The sequence below is a fragment of the Sinocyclocheilus rhinocerous genome, unplaced genomic scaffold (genome assembly GCF_001515625.1).
Source record: "Sinocyclocheilus rhinocerous isolate Xijiao unplaced genomic scaffold, SAMN03320098_v1.1 scaffold1268, whole genome shotgun sequence".
NCBI lineage: Eukaryota > Metazoa > Chordata > Actinopteri > Cypriniformes > Cyprinidae > Sinocyclocheilus > Sinocyclocheilus rhinocerous.
Window position 1 is genome coordinate 633,809 of NW_015664016.1, and position 16,293 is coordinate 650,101.

The following is a 16,293-nucleotide window of genomic DNA, read 5'->3' on the forward strand; positions in this document are numbered from 1 at the left end:
CCAGTCACACTATCCTTCAGAAATCATTCTGATATTCTGATTTGCTGCTCAAAAAACAATAATAATAATAATAATAATAATAAATGGTTTTTGAGCAGCAAATCAGAATATTAGAATGATTTCTGAAGGATCATGTGACTGGAGTAATGATGCAAAAAATTCCACTTTGAAATCACATGAATAAATTACATTTTAAAATATATTCAAATAGAAAACAGTTATTTTAAATAGTAAAAATATTTCAAAATGTTACTATTTTTGCTTAACAGAAGAGACTTCTTGATTTCTTTAAAAAACATTACAAATCTTAAAAATCTTTTGACAGTGTGTGTATAAATATATAATGCTCATCATCAGATTACAGTTACTTTTTATGGATTACATGATTACATATTATTCACACGATGGCAGTAAATTATTCATGATTTATTGCACCTCAAATTTTCCTTTCTAAATAACCTACCACTTACATACATGAGACTAATAATTATGCAAGTTACTAAACACTGCCAATGCAATGACAATGCATCCAGTGACCTCCACTAATTATTAATATTAGAAGTCTGGACAAGACGTTGGCTATGTAATATCTTCTTTTATCTTTATTAATGTTTGTTCTTAAAATGTAATGACTTCCAAACTTATTGAGAGCTGACCCCTTTGACCTAAAATATTTACTTGAAGTCCCCTTGAGATTTCAATAATTTAACAGCATATTTGCATGTTCATGATTTTCTGATGTTGATGGTCACATTGGTCACATTGACATCAATTATTATAATTAATTATCAGTTTTTCATCAACAACCTACAGTTTTTTTTTTCGTGAAGCCCAGATTGGGAAACCCTAATGTAATATTTGATCATGATATTGATAACAAAGAATAAAATACATTTGCATTCGCTTTGTTTTGTTGTTTTTTTCTCTCCTTTTGTCTTCAATATGGTACACAATAAACCCAAGTCTTTGTGATAAACAAGTTAGGTCAAAAGTAATCTGAAAGCAATCAAAAAGTAATCAGACTACATTACCTAATAAGTGTAATCCAGACTATGTCACTAACTACAATTTTCGTCATGTAATTTGTAATCAGCAATGGACTACAGTTTGTAAGTAATCTACGCAGACTGTATATATAGTAGACATGGAATTCCATGAAATCCATTAATGAGAAATTAGCTTTTTTGTGTTGGCGTATTTCCTATTTGAACAGGAATTTGAACAGTTGTGCAGGACATTAATCATTAACAGTCATGGATTTGAAATCAAAAACCCGTTTTTGATTTCATAGGGTCTTTTAAAAACGGTCTACGATGGGCAGGTTTTGGAGCAGAGCTGCATAGAGAGTGAGAGAGCGGATGAGCGAGGCGTCATTAGTGCAGAATGAAGCGGCTTAAATTTTGATGATATAAATGAGGAGAAAAGATGAGCATGGATTATTAAACACATCATCATGAAAACTTAAACCAGTCAAAGACGTTAAAAGAAACTAATTAAAACAAATGTTTCAACCTCCATCTTCACGGGCATCACTTATTCTGAGGCCTGCGCGAGGAGAGCGATCCAGCCCTGTCATTATCCCAACTACAGTAAATTATTTAATGACATTTGGCCTGTGAAAACTTTAGAGGCAGATTATGGATTGAAGGACACCGGGTGGGAAGGAAAACCAACGGAAAATTTGACTTACGGTTTGAAATGTAGGAAAATATAGAGTATTACTGTTGAATTGTTTGGATAGATCAATACTTACAGTGTTTTGTATAGAAGCCCGTTTCCGCCACTGAATTAAAAAAAAAAAAAAAAGGTAATTGCGACTTTTTATTTCACAATTCTGACTTTATAACTTGCAACTGCGAGTTTATATCTCACAATTCTGAGAAAAAAAGTCAGAATTGCGAGAAAAAAGTCAGAATTGCGAGATATAAACTCGCAGTTGCGAGAAAAAAAGTCAGAATTGTGAGTTTTGTATCTCGCAGTTCTGACTTTATTTCTCAGAATTGCGACTTTGTCTCGCAATTGCGAGTTTATATCACGCAATTCTGACTTTATTTCTCAGAATTGCGAGTTTATATCTCACAATTATGACTTTTTAACTCGCAATTGCGAGTTTATATCACGCAATTCTGAGAAAAAAAGTCAGATATTGTGAGATAAAAAGTCGCAATTACCTTTTTTATTTTTTATTCAGTGGCGGAAACGGGCTTCCATAGTTTTGTGATATAGAGCAGCTGACATATTAAAAAACTGCATTTAAAGTTCACCCATTTAAGAATTCTAACTGTTTTTATTATGTATTGTATCAATAAGTTATTGTGTATTCTGTGCATATATCTGTGTGAATTCAATACAATTCAATTATACATAGTAACCCTATTTTGGCATATTATTTGGCACATTTATGATAAATATGCCAATGTTTATTTCATTTTATGACCAATGACCATTTGGTTCCTGACACCTGAAAGTTTTGATTTTCAGGACCTTTTCTGAAAAGAAAATGTAGACATTTGAGCTCTTGGAAGTGTAATTCAATTCCCCTAATGTAGATTTTGATGAAGGGTTTGGATTCAGTGAAACGTTGAACTCTAATTTCCATTTGCCCTGATTTCTCAGTATTGTGGTGTTGGTTTATAATCTCGTGAATATCAGCGTGGCTCTTTTGCGATGAAGCGTTTCTCTCTGAAATGCAGGCTTGGGTTTCCGCCCTCCTCTTTGAGGGACGTTTGCTGCGTTCAAAGACGACCGAACAATGAAACAAGAAGAGTCTGTAATTTTCTGAATAAGTTAATGACATGCTGTGTTCTGTTCGGTCTCATCATTTCATTAACTCGCTGCGCTTTTACATGCAACTACACAAGTGCAGGAGATGTTGTGGTGTGTGTGCACGATGGGCCGTTCAGTCCTGATCAGAGATCACCTTGAGCTTTATCAATTGCGGCGTGACGGGACTCACTCCTGTCTAATGAGAGCCGACGTTGAAGCAAATAAACCAGGTGGAACATGGAAGAAATCTGACATTGTTCAGTTGAAATCAGTGTAATTAGAAATGTAATTTAAAATCACCATGAAATCAGAAATGACCCCATGTAGTCTCCTGGTCCTACTGTGCATTATTTATTTGAAAGAAAATGTTTGTTTTCATCTTTCTTTAGCATGTAATAACTTACTCCACCTCTCAGCAGACTTTTTCACTTGACTTTATGAATCCCTTTTACTTATCTACTCTCCTCCAAACGCTCCATTCTGGTACATTACATTTCATGAACAAATGTATTTGTAAAAGATTAAATGAAGTACTATCCTACTTTTTTTTTTTTTTACTACTACTACTACATTCAATTCAGAACTTTAGTTTGTTTTTAGACATATATGATCTCAGCAATCACACTTGAATCCACAATAAAAACAAACCTGAGACCACCTCTGATTCAACAATAATTAATAATTATTATAATATTATAATAATAAATATAACAATTTAGTCCCTCCTTTTGGAACAAAACAAACCAACTATAAGTCTAAAAACATCCTTAATATAATATCTTAATACCTTTAATCAGCTGGAAAAGTATCCGTTTCTACAAGTAAAAATGGCTGTGAATTATTTTTGATCATTATATATTTCAATTTTAAAGTCTACTTTTAATGGTATGAGTCTGAAAACACTCTTAATATATAAGTAAATATAATTTAAAATAATTACATTTTAATTATATTTAAGTATTTTTAATTAAAATGTAAGTAAATATAAGTCTGAAAACAACCTTAAAATAATATTACTTATAATACTTCAATATCTTTTTTAACTGCAAATGCATCTGTTTATTTAAGTAAAAATGGGCGGTGAATTCAGTTTGCTTAAATGGGTCATTTCACACAGTTTTTGATTATTATTATTATTTTATTTTAAAGTTCACTTTCAATGATAGTCAATGTTTTTGAACTACCTATGGTTGTGAAAACACCCATAATATAATATTTTATAATAGCTTAATATCTTTTTTTTTTCTTCTGTAAATACATTTTATGTTATGGGCCATAGCCTACTTTTTTTCTTTTCAATTTTAAAGTTTACTTTTAATGATAGTCAGGGTTTCTTGAAACACGAAAAACACTCTTGAGTTTTATGTGAATATTTTCACCCTCTCTCTTTCATGAGTAAACATGCTATTTTTTTCTACTGTGAATGTAAGTATTATGTATGCAAATGACTTTTTATGGCTGTTATGATTGGTTAACCTCTTTGCATGTGAATTGAGTTGGTTAAACATTAGGCATTGCCTGTACTAAAAGAGTTGTGTCAAGGGACAGGTTTACTTACTGAAATGAACAGTTTTTTGACTGATATTCCCTAGTTCCTGGAAAACACATTTACAGTCCTGGTTAGATCCTGAAAGCCTCGTCTGATCGCCGCAGACTCAAGTGTGGCCGGTTAGCATGTGAGTTAGCATTCCTTAACACATGAGTTTCGCCGGATTATGCGACATTGACAGCTTGATGAATTAGGCCTGACACTTGCCAAAATAGCCGTCCTGCATGCCAGCTGCCAGTTGAGCATCTACACTCCGTTAATTGAATTGGCAATTTGTGTAACAGTACCTGCCCCTGAGCCTTTGGTGAAGCCAGGGACTGCCATTTAGCTCCAATAATCCAGGACTAGGGAATAAGAGGTCTAAGCTTCACGAGAAATTATTGCAGATTTAAAATGACAGTCTGATGCCTTGCTGCCAATTTCGCATTCAATGAGAAATAAATTAACAATAGCAATAATGTTGACTTATAAAAGTGAAAGTTAAATTGACTTTCTAATAGCGTAAGCGATTTGAAATTGCCACTGCGGCGAGTAACAAATTGCATTTATTGCAGTCTTGCACCAAATGCTGTTTGTGGCGTGGCGAGTATTGAGGACTAGCGTTACATATTGAAAGTGTCAAATGGAAACAATATTGTCCCATAATAAAATGCTATTAGTCTATATCTGATGCAGACTGTCCATTTGCATGTCCATGAATTGGCGTCAAGGACATTGGAATATTGCGTTTTTGGAATTGCGATACTCTGAATGAAATAACATCAGCCTCTATGTCTTTGACAAAATCCCAGTTCTCAATACACCAATCCTGTATGTTCTTCAGTGCTGTTACTGTATTGTGCGGGACTTATTAGAGCAGCTGTGATGTATTTGCTCACGTTTTCGGCGTAATATATTTGAATGTGCTCAATCTGGCGTGGCAGGGAGCTAAACTGGAGAAGATGTATTATGGAGAATCATTGCAGGACAGACATTGTGTTGCCTCTGTGCTCCCGCGAGCTCTTTATTCATATATCATTTGCGTCACTAGCAAAATGAAGCAGATTAATAGAGCATAATTCCTGGGATCAATATGCAATTATATTCATCTCTCTGGCTGCTCGGACAGCTGTGCAGAGGGATGGAGACACAGTCGCATAGTCTTGTCGTTGGACAGTATCGAGTGTGCTTAAACCAGGGGACATTAGAGTCGTTTAAGATGCCTTTGTTTGTTGTTTTCAATGCACTTGAAATCTGTCTGGATTGGGTTTTTTTATGTCAATGCAGTGAACACATGCTGTTTGTGTTAACAGGTGCATTAAAGCTGTGAGGTGCGAGGGTCTCAGAATGCGACAGATTAGGCTTTAAGACTCAACCCACTTGGTTGCACTTTGTTTCGATAAGCTCATCTGCAGTTCAACATGTTCACATTTTTCATTATGAAATATTAACTGCAGAGTTTAGGCCTATAGTTTGAAAAGCTCCTCAAGGTCAAGGAATTTGGAGGACGTGTGGCTGATTTCCATGCGGTGGTCTTAAGCGAGGATCCTTGTGTGATGAGAGTTGTTGTCTGGAGATGTCGTCTTTAAGTACAGAGAGGAGGGTAATTTGAAGCTGGTCAAGTGACCTCTTAACTTTGGTATATTCTTCATTGACTTACTTGGACTGCTGGTGTTTGGGTTCAGATGTCTGCTAGAGCACATTATATGCTGTGTTAACACTGGGTTCAATTCAGGTTGCATTTTATTTGTTTAATTTATTTTTTTATGTATTTTACTGTATTGTGTGGGATGTTTTTAATTTAATTAAAATGTATTTTGTTTTAATTTATTTTATTTTAATTTATTTATTTGTTTTATTTTAGATTTTGCAGCATCTTCAACTATATTGTGTGGGACTTCTTTCTTTTTAATTTAATTTAATTTTTAAATTTATTTTATTTTCGATTTTGCAGCATTTTTACTATATTGTGTGGGACGTCTTACATTTTATTTTAGTTCAATTTTATTTTATGTTTTAATTTATTTTAATTTATTTTATTATTGTTTATGGTGTCTTTACTGTATTGTGCAGGATTTTTCTTTTCTTTTCAATTTAATTTAATTACATTTTGTAATTATACTTTATATTTTATTTTATTTTGCAATGTCTTTACTGTATTGTGCAGTACTTATTTTCTTTTTTAATTTATTTTAAATTTGATATTTTTTTGTGTGTGTGTGTGTATTTTACAGTGTATTTACTGTGTGGGACTTGTTTTCTTTTATTTATTGGGAAAAAACTCACAGTAAATGTTTGCTTACAATTAAATATGTTACCTTGTATTATGTTAAAGTTCCTACTGCAGGTTAGTTTTATTTACTTGTCGATGTCCAGTTTTTTTCACATTAGTTTTTTTGCCAAGCATCAATTTTGGACCTGTTTGTGTTGCCAAATCTTTTCAAACCAAACTCGACATCAGACAGACTTCCGTTTGTCCCAAAAGCTCTAGTGTGTTATTAAGCACACGTGTGTTGAGCTTCAGGTTGCACTGATTGCCTTTGCACAAATGCGTGTATCACCCAGTATTTGATGTGCAGGTATGTGTGCATGTTTTCTGTGCGATCTTCAGAGCGTGAGAGCTCCCTCTGCTGTGCGCTGCGATCTGCAGTGTCCGAGTCCCACCGGCTCGGGACTGCTTGTGTTTCCACCTGCAGTGGCGGCTACTGACCCCTGGTGCTCCAGGGACAGAGCTGAGAACCCGTCTCTCTCTCTCTCTCTCCTCCAGCTGCCGCCGCCCTTCCCGCTCATGTTGTGGCACGAACGTTCCTCCGGGGAGGACACAGGGCTTACCGCTGAAAGCATTACCGGAGGGGAAAAGTGTGTTTACCCAGCCTGAGGCTCTCTGAAGGACATAGGCCTCTCATTTGTGTCTCGGCCCCTCTCGTGCTGCTCACCTGGGGCACGACGTCCTCCTGTCCCCGTTGCACCCTCCCCAAACGGCAAGCATTGTTTGCTGCTGGTCCTTGAGAATCCTTAATGGCCGTTCAGTGCTTTATTACATCATTAATTGCACTTAATTCAGCAACATTACCCGAACGCCTGGCTAGGCTTGGAAAATTAAGTACAGAGCACTTTGTTATAAAATTCTCTATAATGAGCTCTGGTGGAACAAGGTCTGTTAAGTTTGAAATCACCCCAGGCCATTTTTTAGCAGAGCCTGAGCCGACTTTAAAGTTGGAAACTTGGAAAAAATGCCCTGAGGGCGCTGTTCTCCGGGTGCTTTGCAGCTCAATGGTTGTGGCGATATTAGTCCTGCTATAAACAGCGGGCTTTGTAGCGCCGAGCCTGGCTGAATATGCAGAAGGGAGCTGTTCCGAGGCTTTGATTTGCATCTGTGTATTTACAGTACCGGGGGCTTAGTATTATTGGGGCGGAAGTGTTTGTTCAACAGTTTACCGTATCTGTTTAAAATCGCACAGGCGGATTTTGTTTCCAAGTCGGTTCGGATTTAAAGTGGAAGCGTGTGTGCGTGCGTGTGCATGCGCATGCCGACACAGTGCGCTCATGCTGTGTGCTTCTCTCCGCAGCTATCGGGTCCCAGCGGAGGCGGAGCCCCAGCGCTGTTGCCGCGGAGATCTTTGAGCCTCACCTTGGCAGCCACATCCTGCAGGTAAGATGAGATTCCAATGGTTTCCACTGTCTTTGTTCAGCTGAAACACCCTGATGCTCTTGGGTTGGGACTAACATGAGATCAACACTGGGTATGAAGATCATACTATGCATATTTTAAATGCATAAATTATGTAATGCACACAGGTGTGTATGCATTCATAAATGTGCTCTAATTTATATTTAGGCAAAATAAAAAAGGTCTGAATGAGCTGATTTTGAAATTTAATTTAATTAAAAAATTTATTTAATTTACTTTTTTGGGAGGAGGGGTCACAAGGTCTGTTTGAGCTGATTTTTTTATTTTATTTTAATTTATTTTTTTCACATGGTCACACAGGTTTGCATGACTGTTTTCAAAAGGGTGGTGGTATTTTTCTTGACAAATTTGATGTTGCCTTCAAGTCTCTTATTTATGAGATAAATAGATATGATCATTATTTGTACATTTTAAGTTAAGCTTGTTTCATAAAAAAAACACTTATGAAGAAGTGCCAAAAATGACCAATTACAGTTTTCAGATATTCTGCAGCAGTATTTTATGTGAATCCTGTGCACTTCATTTTGTTTTACTAGCACTTTTACAAGAGAGAAGTTTAAAAAAGAGGAAAAATATAAAATTGCCCAATTTGTGCATTACATCTTGACCTAAAAATGTTACTTTAACGTAATTACAATGTTTATAAGTTGTACTGCACTCTGAGGAGGACTTGAAGGCAGCATGAAATGTTGTATTTTCCCATCTTGGATGTCTTTGACGTTGGACATTTAGTAATCTGTTGTTCGTAAATATTCATAAGTAAGTTAATAGGATGAACAGCAAAATCCAGTTGCTTATGAATAAGTTCTAGCAGGTGTTCCACAATGACCTGGATGAATGAAATCCGTCACAGATGTACTAATGTGTGTGTTTAGAGATTACAGGTCTGTTGTCTCAGGACATACAGTATGTGGCGTCTCTGATCTGTTTAGCATGTGAGTAAATGAAGGATGACACTTCCTCAGTCTACCGGTGTTTCTGGAAAGCTCAAGGGGGGGTGATTTTTCTTATTTCACCTCAGAGGGTAGAAAAAGCCTTTTTTATCCATGCTTAGCTACAGCACTGATGTCCTTTCAAATTCGTTTTAATGACACAGAACGAAAAGCACAATTCACACCAGTCACCTGTGTCCAAAAAAGCGGATTAGGAATATTTAAATAGCGGTTCGCCGGTCCCTGGACTGCCAGCACTATTCCCTTACGACAGGTTAAGTGTGTGACAGCAAAGCGGAAATTTATAATTAACACCAATACCAGGCTGGAAGTCTGTCGAGGCGTGGCCTTTTCAAGGAAGGACTTGTTCCTGGCAAATTGTCCCCATTAATCTTCAGCTTAATTGATTGTGAAAAGTTTTAGGATGACATTTAAAAAAAAAGCATGCTCGGCTGGTGATTGATCTGAAGAAAATGAACTAATAATGGATGCAAGGCAGTCATTAGTTGTTGAGCGCCGAGGCTAATTTTAGACAGCTTAAACCGTGTTTGATAGCATTTAATAAAAAGGATGTGGGGGAAGAGCTGCTAACCGGCCTTCACCTGCAAACGGATGCTACGCATAAATACACACGCACACATGTGTGCTTTTACATAGAGTTATACTCATCACATCTCGTATCTCGTTTGGTGCTTGTTTGTTTGAATGATATTATAGTTTAGCATAAGTTCTTCGTTTGATTTGACTTCAAAGTAAGTATGGTCACATTAGCAAAATTTCAGCTATTCCTATTGAAATGACTGCATTTTTGCAGAGTGACAGTAAATGTGATCTTTTTGCTGCAACCAAAACCACAAGGGTTGGGAATTATGACAATTAAGTCCCACCTTACATAGGCCTAATACTGTTTCCCACCTTACATATATTGTTTTGCATCCATAAATGCTTCAAATAATGGAAGTGAAATGTGTTGCAAATGCAGTTTTTTGTCATCTTACTGCTATTTAAGATAAAGTAAACATGGAACGACTGTACAGTATGTATAGTTGAAATATTTTGAAAGTAAGATTTTTTGTTTACTTGTGTAGTTTGCTGTTATGTGACCCAGCTGACCCAGTAACCAGATTTCAGCACAGAAAACCCTCCGTGCCTCTTTGTTTGTGCACAAATAAGCTTGAACACATTGAGCACCGAGTTTTGTCAACCCAGATAATCAGTTAGCTGCTTAATATGCATGTCTGTGTGAAGGCAGCTGTTGTGGTGCTCTACTTTCTCACTACTATTTAATGGCATTGCACAGTAATATCAATAGTGTCTTTTTCTGCCACAACTCACAAACAAAATTAGTGTATTTTTAGAAAAGGCCTGTTTCTGGTCCAATACACAGAGGTAAATATCAAAATTTACTTTGCAAGATTTCCTGCAGCGGTAAATAAATTGTTACTGTACCTTTAAGACTTTTTTCTGTGTTTCAGCACCCTACTCTTCCTCCAATAGCGTCTCTGTTGGCCCGAGGGTGTTACGGTCCCGGTGGTGTCAGCACGGGGCGCGCTGGCGCTCCGGGCCACAGAAATGACCGTTATGTCTACTCCCACAGTGCATTGTCATTTGCGTGGGCAGCGGGCCGGATTGATTCTGACAGCAGCGCTAGGTCATTAGCGGAGAGCTCAGAAGTCCTCTGTCAAAGCGCTCCACGCTTCCGCCTGGCTAAATAATAGCATTTATATCACCCAGATCATGCTTAGCAAGAGATGAATTATAGATGCAGGGTTTGGTTTTAAGGCAGATGAGAGCTTAGCTGCCTGTGAAGGGCAAAAGCAGTGTATGGTCACAGACACGCAGCACTGAGAGAGACTGAACCTTTGTCCGTTCTTTTTGGGAGATAAGACTCATCAGTAAATTAGCCATGAGTTAATGGATAGTTTACAAAGCCGCTAAGTGTTTACGATCACGCATGTTTTGGGAGCCGCCATACGGCCTGACCTTGACTGCCATGCTTTAAAAACATCAGAGAGAAAGAGAAAGAGTGTGTTTTTATCATGTTTTGCTCTGTGAAAATAAATTTATTAATTAAAAATACATTTATTAGAAAGCAAGTGTCCACAGAAATCATTTGGACACTTAAGTCATACTAAAATGTGTGAATATCATTGCATAAGATAACAAAATATTAAAGCCAGTGTCGTCTGCAAGCATATGATACTGCGCTCCCTTTTACTAAGCCATTTTGCATTTACATTTAATTAACTGATTGCTATTTTTATTTACTCTATGAAGTCAGTTCTCCTCAAGTTCGCTTTACAAACACAAAGTGGACTTTTTATTCCATTATTTATAACCTAACAAACTTATTTTGTGAACAGTTTTGCTTCGAAAGTGCTTATGCTGTCATTTTTTTTTTCATGTAAATGCCACTTGGTTTTATTTTTTATTTTTTTTGTTATCTAATGCAGTGATATTCATGCATGCAAAGTTTGTCCTTAAAGTAAGTAGCCTATTTGTGAATCATTTGTGTTTTAGAGTAGTTCAGTAGTTAGTCCACGTTTATAGTGCTCATGTGTGGGGAAACGACTTCAAATCTGGCCTGTGGTGCTTATTTGTTTTGCAATTCATTAATTAAATCCATTAATTAATTTTATTGTCACGTTCTACTATCTTTAGATAAAATGCCCCCAAAAATTAAAACCATGCAATCATTCACGTGAGTAGGCCTAGATCAGAGGTTTTCAACCAAGTGCCTCAGCAAACCTTGAAGAGGGCTTCACTATGGCTTAAAATGATTCAAAATAAGACAAAACATCCATTAAATTAGCTCAAATAAAATAAAAATAATAATAAAATAAAAAAGCAAGATATGTCATTGTCCCCCTCAACAACCAGGATTACCACAGTCTTGGAAAACCAATTTCTAGACCTAGAAAACTTATTTTAAAAAGCACTAAATATTTAATCAACTCCTTGTTTAAGATTTGTAAAATCTTAAAATGCCATAAAATATAAATTTCATTAGAAATTGAGTAAATATATATATATATAAAAAATCCTTAACCCTTATCCAGTGAATCACAAACAACAGTCAAAGTCATGGGGCATTTGAATATTGTTGTGGACTATGGAAGGCCGTGGGGGTCAAAAAGGTTGAGAACTGTTGACCTACATGGAATATGCAGACTTTTATTGCATTTCCTGTGCTGATTTTGGTAGGGAATATATTTAAACTACTCCTATAAACCTATTGGTATGATAGCATAGTTAAATGTGTCAAAATATTTAATAAACAACCACACAACAGGGTGGAGAACGTGCAGAACTTGGCAGGCGTTCCAGTTCTGTGGAAATCTGTGGAGTTTTCTGCTGTTATGTAGACACAGATAGCTCTCTTTTGAACATCTGCCATTTTTGCATTCATAATAGGGATGTGCCAGACAGCATGTCAGAAACTTTCTGATCTTCACTGAACAAATTAACAGCGCTGTTGTTTATTGCTTATCGGTGGTTTTTGATGTGCTTTAGTGATAAAGGATGAAGAGCGTTCAGAGACACTGATCAACAGGGAGCCTTAATTACTGCCTGTGTGTGTGTGTGTGCGTGTGTGTGTGCGTGTGTGCGTCACCTGTGGCGAGCGATGGGGTGACAGGACACCAAATGCCTCTTAATATGTCTCGCAGCTTCAAGTTCCAGCACTCAATCTTTCATCAACTCCTTGTTTACTTTCTTCTCTTTCGTTCTCTTGTTGTTTGTTTTGTAGCATCGTCTTTGTTGTTTTTGGCTCATTTGTGATAACAGGGCTTGGATTAAAAAAGAGAAGAGTGGAAAAAAAAAGCACAGAGACTTTGAAAACCCTTCGATCTTCACACCGGAGGAAAGCGCAAAGACGATAGCTTTAGAAATGACAGCTGTTTACATTTGCATAACATCAAGGTGGAGCGAGGCAGTGTCTTTGAGCCCATCTGTGTGCAGCTGTCACCGGCTCTAATCGCAGGTTGAATCGCCATCACGCTTCTCTGGCTCTTCGGTGAGATCAGGTAGAAGGTGGCAGAGAAGGAAAATAACACGCAAGGGCGGGTGTTCTTCACCTCAAAGCGCCTTATCCTCCAGACGTCAAGATCCTCTCGTACATGCAGATGGTTTTAGGGACGTCAGGCCCCGGAATGAGAGCTATATGTCCATTTTGACTTTGCTGGGTCATTATTTCTAGAGGTCAAAGGGATACTTCACCAAAAAATTATCATTTACTTACCTTCATGTTGTCTTTGAACAAAAAAGAGATGATACGGTAATTAAATGGTAAAGATTGAGAACTACAGCAGAGGTGGAAGATGTTAATTGAATTTTTACTCATTTGGCTTCATTCATTCATTCATACATTAATTTTTTTGTAATTTACTACTACTAATGTTGATACTTTCAGTAATAGAATAATGGCATCAGATGACTAATTTTTATTTATTTATTGTACTACTACTGCTGCTGTTGCTGCTACTACTGCATAATAATAAATAAACTGGCTTCATATGCCTTTTATTAATTTATTTAAATATTTAATAATAACAATAGCAATAATAATATTAAATACATAAATCAATCCAGACCAAAAATGCACAGGGTACTGATATTAATATTTATAAATATTATTTATTGATAATTATACATTTTAGTCTAAGCCACATATTAAGATTAATAAATTAATAATAAAATTAATTTGTTAATTTATGTATTGTTTCAAAAAAGAAAGAGAAAGAAAGAAAGAAAAGAAAAAGTTAAACATCACATCATATTTTTTCTACTTTTATAACCATATTTACATTTACAACAGCCCCAGTCACAATATGCGTTCACTTTATGCAAAATAACAGAATACAATTTCTTCAAAAGATCTGTTTTTGTATTGTATGGGAGAAAGAAAATCATAAGTGTTAGAAGGACATGAGGGTGAGGAAATAATAACTAAATGTAATTTTTTTTTTTTCAAGCCAAGCTGTGTTTGTTTGGAAAGGAATGGATGGTGTTCTTGCAATTTTCTCCTAACGTTATTATGCACAAAAATAACTTTTCTTAACAAGCTCACCATTATGCAGAAAATGGCGCCCATGAGCATACTTAACACATTACAGAGCAACGTCTAAATATTCCTGTGATAACTCTTTATTGTAGGGTAATAATCACCCTTGATTTATTATGTATGGCTCATTATTTTATTTAGGAACATGCTTTTTTTTTTTAACACTATGATATTTTGGTGTCTAAATACGGCTTGTGTCTCTTTTTATTCTCTCTTTTTTCACTTTTTTTTTTACTATCAATCAGGTAAAATTTGTAAGTCAGGTTAATTTGAAAATGAATAGCACACCTCTCCTCCAAAACCCGAATGATTTGATCTGTCATTCATGTTAAAATGTAGTACTTAAGTTATTTACAGAACAGGGGTTTGTTCAAATCCCCAACTCTTAGTACGAGCAGTAGTAATATTATTTTATTTTCTGCTCTTTCTTTTGCTGTTTTTGTTCTTGGTTGGCTTCAGTTTTAGTTGATCTCCATCTCTATTAGTCCAGGTCTGTCTTGCATTCACAGCGCATAGATTTGTAAAAAAGCGAGGCAGACGTGTTTTCTGTGATGTCCATCACGCAGCGCTTGAGATCACAGTGTGAGCGTGTCTGAGGTCAGTGCTTTCTGCTTTTAGCTCTTTTATTTACATCAGCTGTCGGAGGATCTCCATAGCTTTCCCTTCGTTCACTAATTTGCTGTTGAAAGCAAACATGTCAGAGCCCCTCTTGTTGTGGTTCACTAGCTTGCATAACATAATGCGAACAGCATTTACATATCCATAAACACACAAACACACACACACACACACACACTCAGCTCAATCTCATCTCATGTGTCGGATGGCTTCCTGACAGATCATCCATTCTACTGCCGTCCAACACGATGGATGAGTTTTCACACTCTTCCCATCCAGATTTCTCACTGTTTCTCTCTTTCTTTCTCCCGGTGTTGTTGGTGTATTAGCCACATGCTGCTACCTGCACCCTCCTCAAGCACACGCTTTATTGCATGTCACCTCATTTGCTGGATGCTGTACAGTTTGGACAGAGGAGATGTGATATAGAGATGAACTCTGACAGGATGACTGCTGTATGTTTGCTGTGAGACTAAGGCTGTGTTTGGAAACATAGCGATTTGCCTTGCTATCTGCTGCCTATATTGGCAGCTGTCTTCTAAGGCAGTGCCCTAGCTGAAATGGAACCTCATAAATGACTCATTTAGGGCACCGTACATGTATGTGCAACTTTGAGACCCCACATGAGTTTGTTATCGGCATGTTGCTAAGATGATGTTATGGACTCTAATAATGATAAAATAATCATATTTTTTAAATAATTATAAAATGCAATAAAAATGCATTGCAAAGTACAATTCAGTTGAATTGAACTCTTATCAAAATTTTAGTTATTGAATAAAAGATTGAAAGATTTTTTTGTTCAAAGAGACAATTAAAACGGCATCAAAACCACTTTCTTGGTTAAAAAAAATAACTTGATTTTCAAAAGCCAATACATTTGTTACAGTTGAATGTAACTTTTTGTCTGTCAAAAATAACATGCACAATACACAGTAGTAGATTTTTGTTCAGAGATACAGAAAAAACTGCATCAAACTTTCTTGGTTAAAAAAAATAAACTTGATTTTCAAAAGTCAATAAATTTGCGACAGTTCACTATAACTTTTTGTCTGTCAAAAATAACATGCACAATACACAGTAGTATTTACAAAAACCCTGCAGTAGTCCAGTGAGTTTACACATTTCCTGGAAAACACACTCTACCAGATATGTTGACTGCGTCATCGCTTTCCAAAAACTAGGAGAAAAAGACAGCCTGAGTGCTGTCTGTCAGAGACTGTAATGTACCTAATACATAACACGTGTGAGAATCAATTTGTTCTTCACTCGCTGAAATTGACAGGTGATTTTTATAAAATATAGATTGTCTCAGTTGTTTGAAATAATAAGGCAATTATCAACGTTTGATAAATTAATTTCCCAATAAACAATACCGTATTGACCCGAATATAAGACGATGTTTCTTTCTTGGAAATACATCTGCAAAAACGCGGTCGTCTTATATTCAGGGTCTAGACTTTTACATGTCAATAATACACCCACAACAATAGGTGGCGCCAAATACGCATAAAACGAGTGTGCCATGAAATACGTAATGTAATGCGTGTTGTAAAGATCGCGAGTAAAATCAAAAGAAAACCTTACAGCTGCATGAGTCGTGACTGTCACGTTAGCCTGATGGCACCAAACTCTCTTTGTGATTTTAAAACGTAAGACAGTACCCAGATTTGAAGACTACAGTAAGATTGAACTT

General features: G+C 36.3%; 1 protein-coding gene across 1 annotated transcript in view; it reads left to right on the top strand.

The window, feature by feature from the left end:
- The window catches only part of LOC107729224 (neuronal PAS domain-containing protein 3-like), a 163,245-nt gene extending 155,290 nt beyond the window's left edge, over positions 1-7,955 (top strand). Inside the window, exon 4 of the mRNA XM_016539656.1 lies at positions 7,864-7,955. Coding sequence (XP_016395142.1) covers positions 7,864-7,955 — 92 coding nt within the window. The remainder of the gene's footprint in view (positions 1-7,863) is intronic.
- Positions 7,956-16,293: the final 8,338 nt, after the last annotated feature.